At 41.5% G+C, this 22,196-nt stretch overlaps 1 protein-coding gene across 1 annotated transcript in view; it reads left to right on the forward strand.

Annotated features, from left to right (window-relative positions):
* LOC142701302 (uncharacterized) overlaps positions 1-22,196 on the forward strand; it is a gene marked incomplete at its 5' end in the record, with an annotated part of 92,466 nt that overhangs the window by 25,470 nt on the left and 44,800 nt on the right. Inside the window, one exon of the mRNA XM_075848136.1 lies at positions 7,298-8,345. Within this exon, the coding sequence (XP_075704251.1) occupies positions 7,298-8,345 (1,048 nt within the window). The remainder of the gene's footprint in view (positions 1-7,297; positions 8,346-22,196) is intronic.

Below are 22,196 nucleotides of genomic sequence, written 5' to 3' on the forward strand. Positions count from 1 at the left end.
ATAAATCTAAACTAGCTCATAACTTGCAAAAAAATGATCGTTTTTCAAAATAAAAACCACTGCTGTTATCTACATTACAGCGCCAATCAGATTATGTAGGACATAGGCTCTGTCACCAGATTCTAAGTGCTCTATTTAAGCAACTGCCGATTTTAAAATGTGGACAATGGTTTAGCCGATGTCTCCTGTGTCACCCAATCCTCCACTGTGGATGTACTTAGTCAGACATATCCTGCAAATTTCGACCAAAGAGCGTGTTTAAGCTTAAAATAGCGGAACCTGAGATGAGTCGGAATCTGGTGTTTGGATCTAAGCTGCGTGAAAGTGGCAATCTTGTCCTCCACCACCCCATCCTCCAAGGTGAATAACTCAAGGGCTGCCTACTCACTAGGGTCAGGGAGTCTTCTTAGCTGCAGTAAAAGCGGGTTATACCATAGTGGAGTCCTGGGTGACAAGGACTCCCCCTCTGACAAATAGCAGTATTGATCTCTGACAAACCTTTAGAGTAGTCTGCATTGGGACTGTAAGAGTGTATTCCAGAGGAGGGGCCTGCCTATAACTAGATTTCACTAGGGCTTTATAGGAACCAAGAAGTGAAGCCTCCAGCTCAGTACAGGGGTTAAATTGCCTATGAGTAAAACACCACCAAACGTACCCCAATTGGCTGGCAAGGAAGTAAAGATATAAATTCGGGAGAGCCAACCACCCCCCGCTCAGTGGGGCGTTGTAGTTTGCCCAGAGCAATTATAGGAGTCCCGCCCCCCCTGCCCAAATAAAAGATCGAAGATCTTTATCGATATTTGTATACAGTGATAGTGGTAGCCACACTGGAGAGTTATGAAGAATATACAAAAACCTGGGCAGGGACTTCATTTTAAAAAGATTAATTCTACCTGTAGCTGTGAGAGGGAGGTGTTTCCATCTATCAAGGTCTATCTTCAGAGACTGTACCAAAGGAGTGATATTATCTTGTATAAAGCTACATATATTGGGCCTAATTACACCTACATAAGTAATTTTATCTGCCCACTGGAGTGGGCAAGGAAGTGCAACCCTCCCAGCAGCATCATCTATCGCCATCACCAAGGACTTTGACCAATTCACAGGAGGTCCAGAGAAGGATGCAAATAAATCATACAAGGATAACATTGCCCACAGAGATGGACCCGGGTCATTAAAGGGAATGTGTTGCCAGCAAAACATGTTTTTTTTTAGTTAAACAATTAGTGTGTAGGTGATTAAACATTGTTCTAATTTTTTTTTTTTTTTCACGAGTCAGGAAATATTATAAATTGGATTCAATTTATAATATTTCCCAGCACTGGTCACTAGATGGAGCAATTCCCAAAATTGCAGCATTGCATGTGGTAAAGCAACCACATTGCTTTATGCTGCAAAATTGGGAAAAAATCCCTCGCTCTAGTGAGCTCTCAGAATCCCCCCCTCCTTTATCCTGGCTAGTGCCGGGAGAAACGAGGGGTTTGAACGGTCTAACCTCCTACACTGTGTGTCGCCATTTTTTGAGCTAACACACAGTGTAGAAGGTTTACATGCACTAGTAAACACACACTGAAACACGAACATACATAGAAATCACTTACCTGCTCCAGCCGCCGCTCCCTCCAGGCCGTCCGCTCCGTCTGCTGCCGCTGCTCCATGTGCACAAGTCCGGAAGCCGCGACCGGAAGTAGTAATCTTACTGTCCGGCCGCGACTTCCGGTCCACAGGAAAATGGCGCCGGACGGCGCGCATTTCAAATTGGACTGTGTGGGAGTGGCGCATGCGCCGTTCCCACACACACACGGCGTACACCATAGTGGATGGAACGAGCCCCGTTCGCAGTCCCTATGGGACTGGAGCTGCCGTATTCCATGTCTGTATGTGTCGTTAATCGACACATACAGAAATGGAAAAAAAAATGGCAGCCCCCATAGGGAAGAAAAAGTGTAAAAATAGAAAAAAGTAACACACAAACACACAAATAAATATAAACGTTTTTAATAAAACCCTAACATAAAACTGATATAAAAAAAAAATATTTGGTGACACTGTTCCTTTAAGGAATAGAAGCATAAGGGGGAGATGTGACAATTGGTCTTAATACTGGCTATAGGTTGATAGTATAATAGCTGAATCTATTGGTAAGTTTGGGTTTGGACCCAGATTCATCCAAGTACAGACCACACATAAGACCATTCTACTGAGTCAAACGCCTTTTCAAGGTCTAGAGGCGCAACAATTCTGGATCCTCCCAAGCCCACAGCAGAGGACATGTTGGTTAAGAGCCTTCGGAGGTTAACATCAGTGGCCTTCCCGGGCATAAAACCAGACTTTGTCTGATGGATAATATGAGGAATGATTTTTTTGCAGACTCATCGCTAAAATTTTGGCCAATAGTTTAATGTCTCAATTAAGGAGCGAGATAAACCGATAGGAGCCACACTCTTTCAGATCTTTAGGGGGTTTGGGGGAACAGTACTACAAGAGCCACTCTCATAGAGGGAGGGAGGGTATCTCCCCCATCAAAGGATTGAAAAAGTTTATGCAAATGAGGGGCAATTCAACATGTAGTTTATACCATTCAGGCCATCCAGTCCCAGGGTTTTCCGGTTCGGAAAGGAGCCAATAGCCAACGTAATTTCCTCTATAGTCAAATCGGCTTTGAGAATACCGACGTGCTCTCTATCCAGGGTAGAGAACCCAATATTATCAAAGTATGGCTCTAGATCAGAAGGGGTAGTAGAAAACTTATAAGTCAGAATAAAATTGAGCAAATACTTCATTAATGGCCATGGGGTCACTAACATACATACCAGTACAGGAGGTTATTTCCAAAATAGGGTTTGGGGTAGTGTCTGCTCTAGCCAGGTAGGCCAGTGAAAGACCATTCTCGTCTCCATGCTCAAAAACCCTCTGCCAAGAATATAACGTTTTTTTTCTTAGTTAGTTCAGTTAACATAAGACTATATTCTCGTTGTTTCGCGGAGAAGGCAGCAAAGGCTGAAGACTCCCCAGTCCTAAGATACTCTTCCGCTGCCACAGCCAACTCCGCTTCCAAAGCTATACGCTGCTGATAGCCCCTTCCTGTACAAGGATATTGCCCGTATGACTACCCCTCTAATATATGCCCTGAAGGCATCCCATACCAGATTGCTATCTGCTGAACCCAGATTAGTACTCCAGAACCCTACAATTTATTTTTCCAATGTAGTCATAATCTCAGCACAGGAGCGCTAAAGCGAGGTATTGCGCATCCACTTCATATGCCAACGAGGCAGCATTACCAAATGCCAAGTCAATTCGGGAGAATGATCTATAGGCTGGTGAGTGGCATGTATAAGCTACAGAGTTAGGATAACTAGCTCGCCAAATTTCCCGTAGATGATACATGGCAGCCTAATCCGTTAAAAGGGAACCAGGGACTCCCTCCCAGTTTATCTGGGCCAGAACACAGCAAGAGATTAAAATCCCACAGGAGCAGAAGAGGAACAGGTCCAAGCTCCGTTACCAACGTCATTATATCAGTGACTAGTTGGATAGGGGGCCGGAGGAGGATTATAGATATTCACTATAATAAGCTGTAAAATGGATTTGGCAGAATAACACAATGAACTTCCCTGTGGATCTTTCCTTACATTCGTGACATCACATTACAGAGATTTGTGAACCAGCAGAGAGACCCTACAGGAGTAACTGGAGTAGGAGACGTGATAACCATGCCTGACCCAAGGCCGTGTAAGCGCTTGCAGCTTGGAAGCATGTAAATGGGTCTCTTGTAAAAGAACGACCTGTGGATTGTACGTAGAGAGGAAATTAAACACTAGAGCAAGTTTGAATTTGTAATTTAATCCTCTCACGTTCCAGGAGATAATTTTAAGATGGCGTAGCTTTTCCATGAGTATTACTGAGGGCAATATAAATCTGGAAAGCCGCAGCACACTGGGGTTGAATATTGAATTTGTGTCCCCTATGGAAATCTCCAACAGCAGCACTCTAATAGATCAAATCACCAGTCCACATATTCTGAGCAATTACATAACTACAAGCAGACAAGTATGAAAGACAAAAACATTTAAATCCAACCCACCCTACCCATTCCCCCGAATTTGAGACGGGTTTCATTCCCAATTGCAGCAAGTAGCAGAAAACAGAAACTAAACTACAAGGTATGTTGAAATGGTTAGCAAAGGGGTCTTTTAAACATAGGGGCAACCCCCTTCCCCTAGAAAACAGCAAGTATTTTCACATAAAATCAATAGACACGAGAGAACTACAGCTTGGAAGACAGAAGTATTACGGCAATATATCCAAGTCCTGGTAGATGACCTGACATCCATCATCACTGAAGATATCATCGAGGAAACTTCAAATCTTCACCCGAAGAGTAAAGTGGAGAACATGTTCCATGGTGTAAAACAGTCTCCCTTTTATTATAGTTCCTTACAGCATATGAAATTATGTAAAGATAGGAGCCCAATAGTTAGAGTAACTGATGTAGATTGATAATTTGGCGCATCTCTCAGTACCCATCAGACCTGAAATCTTTGGTGAGGAGAACCGAGAACTCAGTCAAGGAGCAAAATTAAGAATATGTTCCACGTTGCAGAACAGTTTCCCCCTGTGGTATGTCTCTGTCACATGAGGAGATACAAAACTACAGGAGTGTAGAAACCAGAGTCCATTAAAGTCCATTGCGTTCTAACCAGGCAGATACGTCTTCCAGGTTGTCCAGGAGCCATTGTGCACCAATCTGAGTTTTGCGTGAGTATAGCATAGAATAGACTATTTGTTTCTCCCTCAAATATTGCTTGGCCTCCCGTAAACTTCTGCCTCTGTTTTTCTACCTTCAACGAATAGTCTGGAAAGACTCAAATCTTAGTTGATATGTTTCAAAGGCCCTTGTTTCCTTGCAAGTTCCAGCAATTTATCTCTGTCTTTGAAATTCAGAAACATAGCAATAAAAGTACGCGGTGGTGCCTTTGGTGGAGGAGCTCTAGTCGTGATCTGATGCGCACGTTCCACACAGAACATAGGAGAAAAAGCAGTATCCCCAAAAGTTGGTTTGAGCCAATGTTCCAAAAACACAGCAGGTTCAGGTTTTTCCATGTCTTCAGCCAGGTCAATGAAGTGGATGCTACCTCTAAGCAAGTGGTTATCCATATCATTAATTTTAGCCCGCCATGGAGACTATTGTGTTTCTAGAGTGTCGACCGATGACCTCGGCGGAGTCACTACATCCTCCAAGTCAGAAATACGCTTCTCAGACTCCGTAGCTCTTTCACGCAGTGCATGCACATCAGCTCTGAGAAGACCAAAGTCCGTTTAAAGGGCATCAATTTTCTCAGTTAAAGCCGTATGAGATTCCGTGATAGCCTTCAGCACGTCTAACATGGACGGCTCAGGAGGCGAGTTGACAGTAGTGGAAGGAGAGGCGGAAGCCTCAGAAGATCACGGTGTGCGGGGCTCAGATGCAGGACCAGTGGACTTGTCCAACTTAACCATAAATTTGGATTGCTTGGAGGAAGCCATTATGTGAGTCCCCTTAGCAGCAGGATGGTGTAAGAACAGAGAATCGCCTCTGATCATTGCACAGTCATATATACATTAGAGAATTATATGCAAGGGGTAAGATCCTCCACGTGTCCCATCATATCCAGGTTACATCTGTGCGGTGTAGGGAGGGACAACAGGTAGGTCGTAGCATACCCACAGTGTCGGTGGCAGCAAGCTGCTAAAGTCACTCACCACTCCTGTGCGCAAAATGGCGGCTGCATCCCCAGAAGCTTCTACTCCGCAGAGGGTCCACTCTTTCCTGTCCCTACGTAGTACTAGGCTGTCAGGGCAGCACTGAGGCCTTGATGCAGGGCCCTGGCCGTGTAACCGCGGTCCTCCGCTGTAGTGGTCAGACCGGAAGTGACCAGCTTCCGTCAGAAATTTAGGCCGGGTATCCGCTCCCACTACTAGGCCCGAAAATAAAAATTTGTCCGATTTGGGCAACGAAGGTCCCAAACACAGCGGGAGTGCAACAGGACAGCGGCCAGGTGGATGATGTGCTCTGGGAGAGCGGATGGAGGTGGATAAAGTGTGCCACCAGCGGAGCTCGGGAAGCACGTCCTCTCCCACTGGAGTTTTGAGTGCATTCACAGCCTGAATTCTTAGTGGAATGATACAACAATGTACTGGAAACCTCTATTACAGATTCTGATTGATTACTTCACACTGTCTATTCCACTACATCCCAAAGATGTTCTATAAAATTGAGATCTGCTTACTGTTCAGCCATTAGGAAATACAGACCTCATTGTCATATCCATGAATTCAGCCTGAGATGTGTGCTTTGTGTCATGACACATTATCTTGTTAAATGTAAACTGTGGCCAAGATTAGATTGTCAATAACTTTTGAGTTAAAGAGGCTCTGTCACCAGATTTTGCAACCCCTATCTGCTATTGCAGCAGATAGGCGCTGCAATGTAGATTACAGTAACGTTTTTATTTTAAAAAAACGAGCATTTTTGGCCAAGTTATGACCATTTTTGTAGTTATGCAAATGAGGCTTGCAAAAGTCCAAGTGGGTGTGTTTAAAAGTAAAAGTCCAAGTGGGTGTGTATTATGTGCGTACATCGGGGCGTTTTTAATACTTTTACTAGCTGGGCGCTGTGAAGAGAAGTAACATCCTCTTCTCTTCAGAACGCCCAGCTTGTGACAGTGCAGATCTGTGACGTCACTCACAGGTCCTGCATCGTGACGGCCACATCGGCACCAGAGGCTACACTTGGACTTTTACTTTTAAACACACCCACTTGGACTTTTGCAAGCCTCATTTGCATAATTACAAAAATGGTCATAACTTGGCCAAAAATGCTCGTTTTTTAAAAATAAAAACGTTACTGTAATCTACATTGCAGCGCCTATCTGCTGCAATAGCAGATAGGGGTTGCAAAATCTGGTGACAGAGCCTCTTTAAGTGAAGATGTTGTATGTCTAATGAGTATTGAAGGGCCAAATGTGTTGGCAGAGGACAGGCTTCATTGTCAGAGATGCTTGTCATGAATATATTTTAAATTGTTTATACAAAGCTTTTTAAGACTAAAATCACACACATTTTTGAGGCAGGTTTTTGAGCTAAATTTTTGTGTGGATTTAAAAGTCATGGCTTAAACGTCTTCCTGCTTGATCCACTTCTGGAATTAGCTCAAAACACGGCATGTGTGTTTCCAGATTAATATGAATGTTCTACATTTTTCAAGTTTTGTGTTTTGAAACAAAATCACAATATACATTTTTAATCCTAACAGAAAATCCCACTAAGAAGTCTGAGGGAAACTTCATGGTATCGATAAATTTTAAAGTAGAAGATGAAGATCTCATGCAGCAGTCTTCAGGAGAAAACCTCATTACCCTTCATGTACAACCAGGACATCACAGTAGAGAACTATCCTATAATTCCACTAATAATGAGGAAACTACTCCTGACAAATCACAGATAGTTACCACAACTACAGCTCAGAAAGGAGATGAAAGGTTTCAATGTGGTAAACGGCTCAAAAAAATCTCAGGTCTATTTACAAGCAGAAGAATTCACAAAAGGGAGAAGCCGTATTCATGTCCAGAATGTGGGAAATGCTTTGCCTACAAATCATATCTTGTTAGACATGAGAGAATTCACACAGGAGAGAAGCCGTATTCATGTTCAGAATGTGGGAAATGTTTTACAGAGAAATCAAGTATTGCTAATCATAAGAGAATTCATACAGGAGAGAAGCTGTATTCATGTTCAGAATGTGGAAAATGTTTTGCACAAAAATCATATCTTGTTATACATGCGAGAACTCACACAGGAGAGAAGCCATATTCATGTTCAGAATGTGGGAAATGTTTTACAGGGCAATCAAGTATTGCTAAGCATAAGAGAAGTCACACAGGAGAGAAGCCGTATTCATGTTCAGAATGTGGGAAATGTTTTCCACATAAATCAAATCTTGTTCGACATGAGAGAAGTCACACAGGTGAGAAGCCGTATTCATGTTCAGAATGTGGGAAATGTTTTACACAAAAATCATATCTTGTTATACATGAGAGAAGTCACACAGGAGAAAAGCCATATTCATGTTTAGAATGTGGGAAATGTTTTACACAAAAATCATATCTTGTTATACATCAGAGAATTCACACAGGAGAGAAGTTGTATCCATGTTCAGAATGTGGGAAATTTTTTACCTATAAATCACTTCTTGTTATACATAAGAGAATCCACACAGGAGAGAAGCCATATTCATGTTCAGAATGTGGGAAATGTTATACTACTAAAAGCAAACTTCGTGCTCATCAGAGAAGTCACACAGGGTAGAAGCTATTTTGATGTTCTGTATGTTACATAGTATGGTTGAAAAAAGACATGTCCAGCAAGTTCAACCAAGGGAAGGGGAAAATTTCTACACATAGGAGCTGATATTTTTTTGTTCTAGGAAATGATCTAAGCCTTTTTTTTTTAAAGCCATCTACTGTAGCTACTGTGACAAGCTCCTGCGGGCAGCTATTTCATAGATTCACAGTTCTCACACTAAAGAAGGCTTGTCGCCTCTGCAGATTGAACCTTTTTTTCTCCAGACGGAGGGAGTGCCCCCTTGTTTTTCTACTATGAATGGTCCCCCTTGTTTTTTGAGGGGGTTTTACTTGGAACATGATTTCACCATATTTTTTTTTTGTGCCATTAATACATTTATATAAGTTAATCATGTCCCCCCTTAATCGTGTTTTTTCAAGGCTAAATGGGTTTTAATTATTTTAATCTTTCCTCATAACTTAGATTCTCCATGCTCCTTATTAGCTTCGTTGCTCTTCTTTGTATTTTTTCCAACTCCAGGGCATCCTTTCTATGAACTGCAGCCCAGAACTGAACTTCATATTCTAGATGAGGCCGCACTAATGCTCTGTAAAATGGTAATATCACATCCATGTCCCGCGAGTCCATGCCTCTTTTAATACATGACAATATCTTGCTGGCCTTAGAAGCAGACATTGCATGCTGTTATTTAGTTTATGATCTACAAGTACACCCAGATCCTTCTCAAAAAGTGACTTCCCCAGTGTAGCTCCCCGTAGGACATATGACGCATGCAGGTTGTTGATACCCAGATGCATAACTTTACATTTATCTACATTAAACTTAATTTGCCAAGTGGACACCCAAACACTTAGTGTGTTTAAATCCGCTTGTAATTTACAAACATCTTCCATAGACTGAACAATACTACATAGCTTGGTGTCATCTGCAAAAATAGAAATAGTGCTATTAATTCCATCCTCCATATCATTAATAAATAAGTTGAATAATAGTGGTCCCAGCACGGAACCCTGGGGTACAAAACTTATAACCCGGGCCATTCAGAGTAGGAATCATTGACCACAACTCTCTGGATACGGTCCTTGAGCCAATTCTCAATCCAATTCCAAACTCTACTTTCTAAACCTATAGTCCTTAATTTACCCATTAGACGTCTATGGGGGACAGTGTCAAATGCCTTTGCAAAGTTCAAAAACACTATATCCACAGCAGCCCCTCTGTCTCACCTCTTCATAAAAACAGATCAGGTTGGTTTGACAACTTCTGTCCTTAGTAAAACCGTGCTGGCTGTCACTTATACTATTTTTTTTGTCACATCATCCTGTATATAGTTCCTAAATAGCCCCTCAAACATTTTCCCCATGATGGATGTTATGCTTACTGGTCTATAATTACCCAGGGAAGAACCTAGAGCCCTTTTTGAAAATAGGCACCATATTTGCCCTGCGCCAGTCTCATGACACTATACCAGTCACTAGAGAATCTTAAATATTATGAAGAGGGGGACAGAAATAACTGAACTAAGCTCTTTAAGAACTCTAGGGTGTAACCCATCTGATCCCGGGGCCTTGTGTACATTTTCTTTCATTCAGCTTGGACCATATCTACGTTCAGCCAATTCAGTATATCAACTGATGTATTAACAACACTGGCACCGGCAGTACAGATGGCACCGACAGTACATCAACTGCTCTTTCTTTTGTTGTACAGGGTGGGTCATTTATATGGATACACCTAAATAAAATGGGAATGGTTGGTGATTATTAACTTCCTGTTTGTGGCACATTAGTATATGGGAGGGGGGAAACTTTTCAAGCTGGGTGTTGACCATGGTGGCCATTTTGAAGTCGGCCATTTTGTATCCAACTTTAGTTTTTTCAATGGGAAGAGGGTCATGTGACACATCAAACTTATTGAGAATTTCACAAGAAAAACAATGGTGTGCTTGGTTTTAACGTTACTTTATTCTTTCATGAGTTATTTACAAGTTTCTGACCACTTATAAAATGTGTTCAAAGTGCTGCCCATTGTGTTGGATTGTCAATGCAACCCTCTTCTCCCACTCTTCACACACTGATAGCAACACCACAGAAGAAATGCTAGCACAGGCTTCCAGTATCCGTAGTTTCAGTTGCTGCACATCTCGTATCTTCACAGCATAGACAATTGCCTTCAGATGACCCCAAAGATAAAAGTCTAAGGGGGTCAGATCGGGAGACCTAGGGGGCCATTCAACTGGCCCACGACGACCAATCCACTTTCCAGGAAACTGTTCATCTAGGAATGCTCGGACCTGACACCCATAATGTGGTGGTGCACCATAAATAACTCATGAAAGAATAAAGTAACGTTAAAACCAAGTACACCATTGTTTTTCTTGTGAAATTCTCGATAAGTTTGATGTGTCACATGACCCTCTTCCCATTGAAAAAACTAAAGTTGGATACAAAATGGCCAACTTCAAAATGGCCGCCATGGTCAACACCCAGCTTGAAAAATTTCCCCCCTCCCATATACTAATGTGCCACAAACAGGAAGTTAATATCACCAACCATTCCCATTTTATTTAGGTGTATCCATATAAATGGCCCACCCTGTATATACAGAGCTAAAGAAGCCATTTAGTAACTCTGCCTTCTCTAACCTATAATCCTACCATGTTGATCCAGGGGAAGGTTGATGCCAGTTGCCTCATTTCGGGGGGAAATTCCTCCCTGACTCCAAATATGGCAATCAGAATAAATCTCTGGATCAACGTCCCATCTCCAGAATCTAGTACTCATAACTTGTAATATTAAATTTTTCAAGAAAGGCATCCAGGCCCTCCTAGAACTTGTTAAAAAAAAAATCAACTACAACAACATCCTGTGGCAGAGAGTTCAATAGTCTCACTGCTCTGACAGTAAAGAATCCCCGTTTGTGATGATGGTGAAACCTTATGTCCTCTAGACGTAGATAATGCCACCTTGTCCTTGTTACAGGCCCAGATTTAAAAATATAATTAGAAAGATCTCTGTTTATCTACAAGCACGTAGTTCTGTCATGCACTTACTTTCACATCTCCCTCCCTTGGAATGGAACACAGGCTTTCGTTCAATATTGGCTCTTCCCCCTGTGGGCAGGGGCCACACCTCCAGATATTATAAATTCATACATAGTCCCTTGGATTATCAGGAATCTCCGGTCGCTCTGACCAGGTGGTTGAGGGACATACCACAACTCACAACACAGACCCTACTCCTTGCTCTTGAACATAGCATCCGATACCTTCCCTCAAGTAGATACACTGAGATTACTGCAGATCTACCATAGGGCATATATATCTCCAGTTCGGGGCTTCAAAATGACTGTATTTCCACTGATAAGTGTTTTAGGTGGCAAGAAGATTCAGCGTGTATATATATCATTGTCTTTGGAATTGTCCAAGGATTCAGTCCTTCTGGACAAAAGTACACTTCATTACCACTCATTTGTTCAACTATGTCCCATTCAACCCTATTTGGGCCATATTCGACCACAATGTGGAAAATATGTCATGCACTTTGGGGAGCAGGAAGTTAGTTTTCAGGCCTGCCACTGAAGCCATAAAAATTATCTTGGACACGCCCGACATCCCCGCCATTTAAATTATATTTTGAAAAAGTTTTATTTTCTGATAAAAATGGATTAGATGGAGGCCTTGTGAGCCATGATCGACTGAGGAACATATGGGTCTCTTATGAGACATGTCAGATGTTCATCGAGAAATGAAGAGAGATTGTTCACTGTTGTTGTTCTGTTTAACTCCCCTTATTATCTTTTATCTCCCCACCGAGTAAATCTGTGAAAGTATAACCCCAGAATAACATCCCCTCCCACATTCCCTTCCCCCTTATGCAGGTTTATTTAGGTCAGTTTAACTTTTTCCTTCTTGTGAATAGGTAACCCGGAAAATGACCCAACTTTATACCTTATAAATGATGTAATTTATAGTTATAAAAAGGTCAAATTTGAGATGGAATTTCTTATGCAACACTTGAACTGTGTAATTCCTCTGTGTCTGAATTTGTTATAACCTGTATGTACCTGCCTTCCCCTGTTTATGAAAAATTAAATAAAAACATTGAAATATAGAAAGATCTCTGCACTGTCCAATGATATATCTGTACATTGTAATTAGATCACCCCTAAGACGTCTTATTTACTAAACTGAATAGCCCCAAGTTTGATAACCTTTCTTGGTACTGCAATCCGCCCATTCCCCTAATTACCTTGGTTTCCCTCCTTTGCACCCGTTCTAGTTCCGCCATGTCCTTCTACACAGGTGCCTAAAACTGTATACAATATTCCACGAGTCGTATGACTTTAAATTACAAAAATAGTGTAATGGGTATATGTTTAAATTTATTGATAAATATTTTACTGCCTGTCTAAACGTTTAAAAATTATTTTATTAATGGTATCCTAAAAGAAAAGGGCACTAAAGCCAAAGAATCTGAGTACAGGCGTTGGCAGCACAGATCATATGTCCTTTGTGGAGTGCCTGACATGATTATTCACAGTTCACTAAACTCAAATGCCGATACAACACTGCACAGGAGTAGTAAACCAAACTACTGGTCTGTTTGCCAGAGCGATACACGTATAAAAGGTCTTTTTTTAGCATTTCTCAGATACACTGGTAACCGCATGTATCGCTATGACACTCCAAAACAAAAAACCTTCACACTTATAACATTGGTCTGTTTGCCAAAAAGGTGCACATTTTCTTTCCCTACGCATTTCTGCGTCCCTGTGATACAGGGGAGCGTCCTCGGGTATAAATTGCTATGCGTATATTCTCACTGCCAGTCCGCACATATTATGCGGTTTGTTTTTTGTATTATCCGGCGTGCACTACACACTGATGGCTGGTCTAGTAGCGCGCCAGGGAAACTCGCGAGCCTTATAAGGCTTAGCCCCGCCTACATGATACACATCATCGGAGCCTCGACCAACCGGTGTGTAACACGTCACACTGACGCCCACCAGCTGGAGCGGCCCCCTTAGTAACGTCGCGTCCAATGAGATGGATGCATCAAGCATCAGGTAGTCACTAGGGGAGCTACAGGCGGCTGCATCATACATCGCTGGACCATTAAAGTAGAAAGGGATGCATAAAGCAAAGGAGCCAATCAAACTGCGAAATGATGGACTAAATAAGGTAAGACCACACAGCACTTGAACCTAACCAATTAAATACGTATTAATACAAATATGTGCAGTGTGAAGCTGCCTCTAATAGATAAGTCCGCAAAATAGAATGAGGCCACTCAATTTGTACATGCTCCAAAAACTGAAAATATCGCTGAAATAAAGACCTAAATGATAGGCAAAGTAGGTAGATGATAAAACAATGGTAAACTAAACATGCTAAGAAGGGGGAACAGTGATACGTATATCATTTTGTAGTTATAAACTGATGTCCAAATTAGATAAATGGGAGGAAGGATATCTGTTCATTGAGCCCCAGTGGTTTGATGGTTTGCATCCTGAAGATACACTGGGTCTCTTTCTGCAGGATCCTCCTATCCCAGTCCCCACCTCTTGCGGATGGCCGAACATGTTCCATCCCCTGAAATTTGAGGACAGTATGATCTCCTGAATGATGTTCCCACACGTGTCGAGATACTGATGTATCTTCTCTCCTAGCAATGTCACAGATATGATCCCTCACCCTTCGCCTAAATTCCCTCTTGGTCTTTCCAACATATTGTCTTCCACAAATACAGGTTAGTAGGTATACCACCCACTTAGTCAAACATTATATATAAGTTCTTGTATCAAATGTTCCCCTGTGCTTTTGCTCGTAAAGGTTTTGGTGTTCCAAATAGAGCTACAAGCTTTACATCGGCCACAACGAAAAGTTCCCTTCAGGATTGATGATAGCCAGGTTGTAGTTTTACCCATGTCAAGATGACTGTGTACTAGTCTATCTTCGATGTTTTGACCTCTTTTAAAAGTGATCTGGGGCCTCTCGCCAACAAGACTACCCACATCTGGATCTGCTTTCAGGATATCCCAGTAGGAAGGAGGTATTCTCCTGACATCCTGATGAGCAGAGTCATAGGTCCCTATGACTCTGATAATTTCATCCTTCTCTGGGTGAATTTTGGGATTGAGGAGGGATTCTCTATTTGCCCCTAGGGGGCACCACTAGTACACCTCTAGGATAGCCTTTCCGTTCAAACCTATTTTTCAAACCTCCTGCTGAAGTCTTGAAATCCGATATTGTTGTACAGTTTTGTCTTGCCCTCATATACTGCCCCTTAGGTATACCTCTTTTAAGGGGTATAGGGTGCCAGCTATCCCACCTGAGAAAATTATTCGTGATGGTGCTTTTTCTGAACATTTCTATCTGTATATAACCAAGATCAGTCTTGCCTATCCTGATGTCAAGGAATGTAATACTCTCCTGAATCTCAGATGTAAAAAAGAGACCAAGGTTATTGATATTCAGAATGGAAACGAACTCCTTAACTCCTTAATGACCGGGCATGTTTGTACCTTAATGACCAAGCCAGATTTGTCAAATCTGGTATGTCTGACTTTATCAGAGAATAACTCTGTGAAAGTTTTGAATATCCAAGTAATTCTGACATTGTTTTTTCGTCACATGTTGTACTTTATTTTCTAGACCCCTTAAGGTATTTATCTAGGGGTGTAGTGCGTACTTTGACCCCACAGTTTTTTGCTAAATTTAATGCATAGCAGGTGAAAAAAAAAAACAAAACACTTTTTTCATAAAAGTATCACTTTGAAGACAGATTTCTGTGTAAAGCGACCATGAGAATGAAGAAACACACCCCAAAATATATCACCCTGTTTCTCCTGTTTTCAAAAATACCCACATTGTGGCCCTAATGCGTTGTTTGGACACACGGCAGGGCCCCAAAGGAAGGGAGCACCCGGAGGCTTTCAGGACGATAGAAACTGCCCATAAACTACCCCATTTCGAAAACTAGACCCCTTAAGGTATTTATCTAGGGGTACAGTTAGCATTTTGACCACACAGGTTTTTCGCTAAATATATTGGAATTAGTCTGTAAAAATTAAAATGTACTTTTTTTCTGAAACAACATAGAAATTTTTATTATTTACAAGGAATAACGAAGAAAATGCACCCCAACATTTGTAAAGCAATGTCTCCCGATTACGACAATACCCTATATGTGGTAATAAACTGCTGTTTGGACCCACAGCAGGGCTCAGAAGGGAAGGAGCGCCATTTGGATTTATGATTTTGCTGGAATGGTTTTCGGTGCCATGTCGCATTTGCAATGCACTGGAGGGACCAAAACAGTGGAAACCCACCAAAAGTGACCCCATTTTGGAAAAACCTTCAAGGAATTTTTCTAGGGGTATAGTGAGCATTTACACCCCACGGGTCTTTTGCAGAGTTTATTAGAATTAGGGAGCGAAAATTAATATCAAAATTTTTTCCACTAAAATGTTGCATTTTCTCATTTTCACAAGGGATAAAGAAGGAAAAAAACAACCATTTTTTATAAAGCAATTTCTCCCGAGTACGGAAATACCCCACATGTGGTCATACGTTTTTTCATTAGAAATGAATTAACCCTTTCAGGACTGATCCAGTTTTTGCTTTCTTATTTTAGATTTCCCCTCCCCGCTTTCCAAGAGCCATAACTTTTTTATTTTTCCATCAATAGAGCAGTGTGAGGGCTTATTTCTTGTGGGAGGAGGTGCAGTTCTTATTGGTACCATTTTTTGGTACATAAAAAGTGATTCAAAAGTTGTATTACATTTTTTTTTTAGAGCGAAGGTGACAAAAAAAAAAAACTGCGATTTTGGCGCTTTCAATTATTACATTTTTTTTTTACGGTGTGCACTGTGCAAATTAAATAATGGTATATTGTAATAGTTCGGACTTTTACGGACGTAGCGATACCAATTTTGTTCATTTTTTTACTTTACTTTAGAAGAAAAATGCGAAAAGGTGTTTTGTTTTTTTAACTTTAAAAAAAAAAATTCTCACTACTAATAACTATAATTCTTCTACACATTTTATTAATCCCCTTAGGGGACTTGATCCAGCGATCATTGGATCACTGGTACAATGTATTGCAGTATATTGTTCTTACAGGCTTCTGTAACAGCGCGATCGCTGTACCTGTCCGTTAGTACCGATGGGGCCTGCTGTAATACACAGCCGACACCCGCAGCGTATGGAGCGGGCTCAGAACGTGAGTCGGCTCCATACATCAACCGCCGCACCATGACGGGCAATTAAGTCATAGTGCGCAAAGGGGTTAGTGCACAGCGGATGGTTCAAAGTGAAAATTGCAATTTTCCACCGATATGCCATTTTAGTGCATAATATGTTGTGCCCAGTGTGTGCCACAGAAGACAAATACCTCATAAAACGTTAAGCGGGTTCTCTCGGGTATGGCGACGCCATATGTGTGGGCGCAAACTGCTGCTTGGGCATGCTGCAGACCTCAGAAGGGAGGGAGCGCCATTTTTCTTTTGGAGCGCAGATTTTGCTTGGTAGTTTTTCTGTTTTGGGTTTCGCTGGTATTTCAGTTTATAATGTGGGGGGCATATGTAATCTGTGTGGGGTACATCAGGGTATATGTAATCTGTGCGGGGTACATCAGGGTATAATAAGAGGGTATAATAATGGGGTAAATAAATAATAATTCATAGATATGTGACTGGTGTCACACTGATAAATGGCGCCCGATCTTATCCGCTTTTGGAACATTTTGCATCGCCATATTCTGAAAGCCAGAACTTTTTTATTTTTTCACCACCGGAGCTGTGTGAGGGCTTATTTGTTGCGGGACAATCTGTAGTTTTCATTGGTACCATTTTGGGGTACATGCCATTTTTTTTTTTTATCACTTTTTGTTCAATTTTTTTGCAATCCTGAGCAAAAAACAGGAATTCTGACACCGTTTTTTAGGTTTTCTTTTTGCGGCGCTCACCGTACGCTATAAATGACATTTTTACTTTATTCTGCGGGTTGGTACGATTACGGCGATACCTGATGTATATAGGTTTGGTCCTTTTTTTTAGCGTTTGCACAATAAAATGACTTATTTATAAAAAAATAAAAATAAATTCTGTATCACCATATTCTGAGAGCCGTAATTTTTTTATTTTTTAGTCAAAAAAGCTGTGTAAGGCCTTGTTTTTTGCGGGACGGGTTGTAGTTTTTATTGGTACTATTTTTGGGAACATGCGACTTTTTGATCACTTTTTATTCTTTATTTAGGGAGCGGTCGTGACCAAAAAAATTGTGATTCTGTAGTCGTTTTTTATTGATTTTTTTTTGGGGTGTTCATCGTGCGGGGAAAATAACATTACAGTTTTATAGTTGGGGTCGTTACGAACGCGGGGATACCAAATATGTGTACTTTTTTAACGTGTTCATTTTTTTTCTATAATAAAAGTCTTATAGGAAAAAAAGCAATTTGTGTTTATATAACTTATAACTTTTATTTTTACACTTTTTTTAAAACTTTTTTATTACTTTTTTTTACTTGTCCCACTAGGGGACACTTAGACTTGCAGCTTTGATCGCTGTTAGAGTACATTACACTACACACGTAGTGTAATGTACTCCAACTGTCATTGTGGCGTGACTGTCACACTGACAGGAAGCAGAGGAGGAACGGCCGGAGGCTGTTCCTCCGAGGCTTCCGTACATGGCAACCCGGAGGTCATTATCTGACCTCCGATTGCCGTGACAAGCATCGGTAGCCCCCACGATCACTTCGTGGGGGCTGCCGATGTGCTTCAAACCACTTAAATGCGGCGACGGCAATCCGTCGCCGCACTTAAGGGGTTAACTGCCGAAAGCAGCGGCGATGGTCCGCTGACCGGCGAGACTGATGTCTCAGCTGTCTAGGACAGCTGTCAGCGCGCGTCTGTCACTCTGTGTTTACACAGAGTGACAGTTTGAAATGCGGACGAAAATGCACGTCCTGGTGCGGGAACTAGCAGCCGACCAGGACGTGCATTTTCGTCCTTGGTCGTGAAAGGGTTAAACTCATCAGATGTTCCTGACCACAGGATGAACACGTCATCAATAAAACTAAGCCACATCATAATAGAGGAGGTATATTTATCTATTTTATCACAGAACACAAATTCCCTCTCCCACCAGCCCAGGTAGAGGTTAGCATAAGTGGGGGCACAGGGGCTGCCCATTGCAAACCCCCACAATAGCTGGTGGAAGATCTTTTGGTCAAAGAGAAAAAAATTGTGTTCCAAAACTAACCTAAGTAACTTAAGTACAAATTGGTTCTGTGCATAAAAGTGGGTTCCTCTATCCTGGAGGAAATATTCAACGGCTCCACATCCAAATGAAAGGGGGATGGAGCTATAGAGTGCCTCCACATCGAGACTAGCAAGAAAAACATTGGGGTCACATCTAATACCCTCTAGTTTCCTCAGCACCTCCATTGTATCTCTAACGTACGATGGAAGTGCCGTCACAAAGGGTCTCAGGATCTTATCAACATAGATACTGGTATTCTGGGATAAACTCCCAATGCCCGAGACAATCTGTCTCCCTTTGAGGGGACAAAGTCCCTTGTGGACCTTAGGGAGACTATAAAAGGTAGCCACCTGAGGACATTTCCCCACCAAAATAGCTAGTTCACGACCATCAATAATCTTCTCACGCTTCGCCTTAACCACAATTTCTTTAACCCCTTAATGACCAGCCTATTTTAGACCTTAATGACCAAGCCATGTTTTAAGTTTTTACATCGTCTCATTCTAAGAGCTATAACCTTTTTATTTTTGCGTCGACATAGCTGTATAAGGTCTTGTTTTTTGCGGGACAAGGTGTAATTTTTAATAGCACTATTTTGGGGTACATAGAATTTATTGATTAACTTTTATTAACTTTTTTTTGGGGGGGGGGATAGAAAAAAAAACAGCCATTTCGCCACAATTTTTTGCGCCCTAAATTTACGCCATTTACCGTGTGGTATAAATAACATTATTATAATATAAATAACTTTATTCAGTGGGTTGTTGCAATTGCAACGATACCAAACTTGTATAGTTTTTGTATGTTTTACTTCTTTTACAGAGTGAAAACACTTTTTTTTCAAAATTATTTATTTTTGTGTCTCCATATTTGAAGAGCCGTAACGTTTTGTTTTTTTCGCCGATGCAATTGTAGCAGGGCTTTTTTTTTGCAGGACGACTTGTAGTTTTAATTTGGTACGATTTTGGAGTAGATGCGAATTTTTGATCACCTTTTTATCACTTTTTTTATGGCTGAATTCAAAGAAAACAGCATTTTTTGCATGATTTTTTTATTATTTTTTAAGATGTTCACCGTGCGTGTTAAATGATGTAATAAGTTTATAGTCGAGGTCGTTACGGACGCGGCGATACCAAATATGTGTAACTTTATTACTTTATTTTGTTTGTTAATAATAAAGAAGTTTGTAAGGGGGAAAAGTGGGTTTTTCTTTTTTTTTTTTTCATTTTTTATTAAACTTTTTTTAAACTTTTTTTTACTAGTCCCATACACTATGCGATTAGCCGATCACATTTATAATACACTGCAATACTTTTGTATTGCAGTGTATTATCCTGTCCGTGTAAAACGGACAGGCATCTGCTAGGTCATGCCAGAGGCATGATCTAGCAGGCATTCACTACCCTTTATTAGGCCCCCGGCTGCCATCGGAGACACAGATACTCGGCGATCTTATCGCCGGGGGTCAGTGGGATGAGAGGGAGCTCCCTCCCTCTCTCCAAAACCACTCAGATGCGGTGCACGCTGAGAGCAGGGAGATTTGACAGCTGCCTGCTCTGTTTATTTATTCCGATGCAGCGACTTAAAAAGTCTATTGCATCGGAATAAAGCCCGTTAGTGACCGATGTAAAAACACTATGGGGCGGTCGCTAACGGGTTAAGCTCAGCCAGAAACTTATACGTTGGATTCTCAGCCAGGACATGATAGCAAACTTTGTCCTTTAGTATGTTCATGCACAGTGTTATGTATTGACTACGGTCCATAATAACCAAGTTTCCCCCCTTGTCAGAGGGTTTAATTATGAATTCAGAATCATTCTCAAGGCTGTGAAGGGCCAAAAATTCCTCCCACGATAGGTTACGACTCATGTAATTATCAGCCTCCAATCTACTCAGTTGGTCAGTGACCATTTTCAAAAACACATCCAACAAGGAGTTATCGTTAAGGGGTGGGTTCTTTTGTTGAGGGCATTCTCAAATCAGTAAAGGGCCCCACGCCCAAGTCTCTTAGGCCCTCGTCCCATAACTCCTCAAGTAACCTGTCATGATGAAGATCTTCCTCCAAAATCCCCAATTCGGCACATTGCCGCTTATCGTGCGTCTTAAAACGTATGACTTGTGATTTGAATAGAGGCAAAACGATGTTCTTATCATGAGCATCTAGGTCTCTTTTGATGCATCCCATGATTTTATTTGCCTTGGCAGCAGCTGCCTGGCACTGGTTGCTAAAGGTAAATATACTATCCACCAATATCCTCAGATCTTTTCAGGTAGCAGGTTTACCCAGTGTTTTACCATTTAATGCATAATTGTAAAATTAGTTTACTCGGCCCAAGCACATAACCTTACATTTGTCAACATTAAACTTAATTTGCCATTTCTCTGTCCAGACCTCCAGCTTCCCCAAATCCCTTACATTATCCTCCTTTACAGAGCTTAGTATCATCTGCAAATACTGAAATTATAGTCTGTAAAACCTCTACAAGCTCATTAATAATCATATTAAAAAGAATTGGACCCAATACTGACCCCTGTGGAACCCCACTGGTAACTGCAACCCACTCTGAGGATGTACCATTAATAGCCACCCTCTGTTTTCTACCACTGAACCAGTTGTTGACCCAATTACACATGTTTACCCACAGTCCCAGGATTTTCATTTTATATACAAACCTTTCATGCGGCACAGTGTCAAACACCTTTGAAAAATCTAGATACAGCACATACCCAAAATTAGCCAGATCCAGTCGTGATACACCACATCCACAGGCTTACCCAGGTCCAGTATAGATAAACCACATCCACGGCCTTACCCAGGTCCAGTCTAGAACTTAACTCCTCATAGACGCTAATCAGATTGGTTTAACAGGACCGATCCCTCATAAACCCATTCTGATTCTGAGTAAACAGTTTATTTACATTGACATACTAGAGAATAGCATCTCTTAGAAAACCCTCAAATATTTTACCCACAATGGAGGTTAAACTTACAAGTCTATAGTTTCCGGGCCCACTTTTTGACCCCTTTTTTTAATATTGGCACCACATTTGCTATGCGGCAGTCCTGTGGAACAGACCCAGTCATGATAAAACCCTTAAATATCAGACATAATGGTCTGTCTATCACGGTACTTAATTCCTGCAGAATGCGGAGGTTTATACCATCCGGACCTGGTGATTTGTCTATTTCAATGTTTTTAAAAGGAACCTGTCACCAGCATTTCACCTATTGAAAAAAGTTCATTTCCGTTATCCTCACTTCTAAACTCCTCTCACCGTAATTAACGAACTGGCAAACATTTTTCATCGTTTATGGTAATAATCCAGCAGTCTCGTTCGTTCCTCTTCCTATGCCCACCCACCGCAGAAAACTGGCCATCCCTGAATGCCAAAATCTCGTCTGAGATAGCATGCATCCGGCCATGTATGGTCCGACACCCTTCCCTGCTTTGTCCAGGCCTCAAATCTACTTAGAGGGCATGCCCCTCTATGGTGTCCCGGTGTGCGGACGCTTCAGAACAACACATCAAAGCCAGTAGTAAAGAGCTATATAAGTCATCAAACTAGGGTGTGGTCAGGGCGG

The sequence above is a fragment of the Rhinoderma darwinii genome, chromosome 1, assembly GCF_050947455.1.
Source record: "Rhinoderma darwinii isolate aRhiDar2 chromosome 1, aRhiDar2.hap1, whole genome shotgun sequence".
NCBI classification, from domain to species: domain Eukaryota; kingdom Metazoa; phylum Chordata; class Amphibia; order Anura; family Rhinodermatidae; genus Rhinoderma; species Rhinoderma darwinii.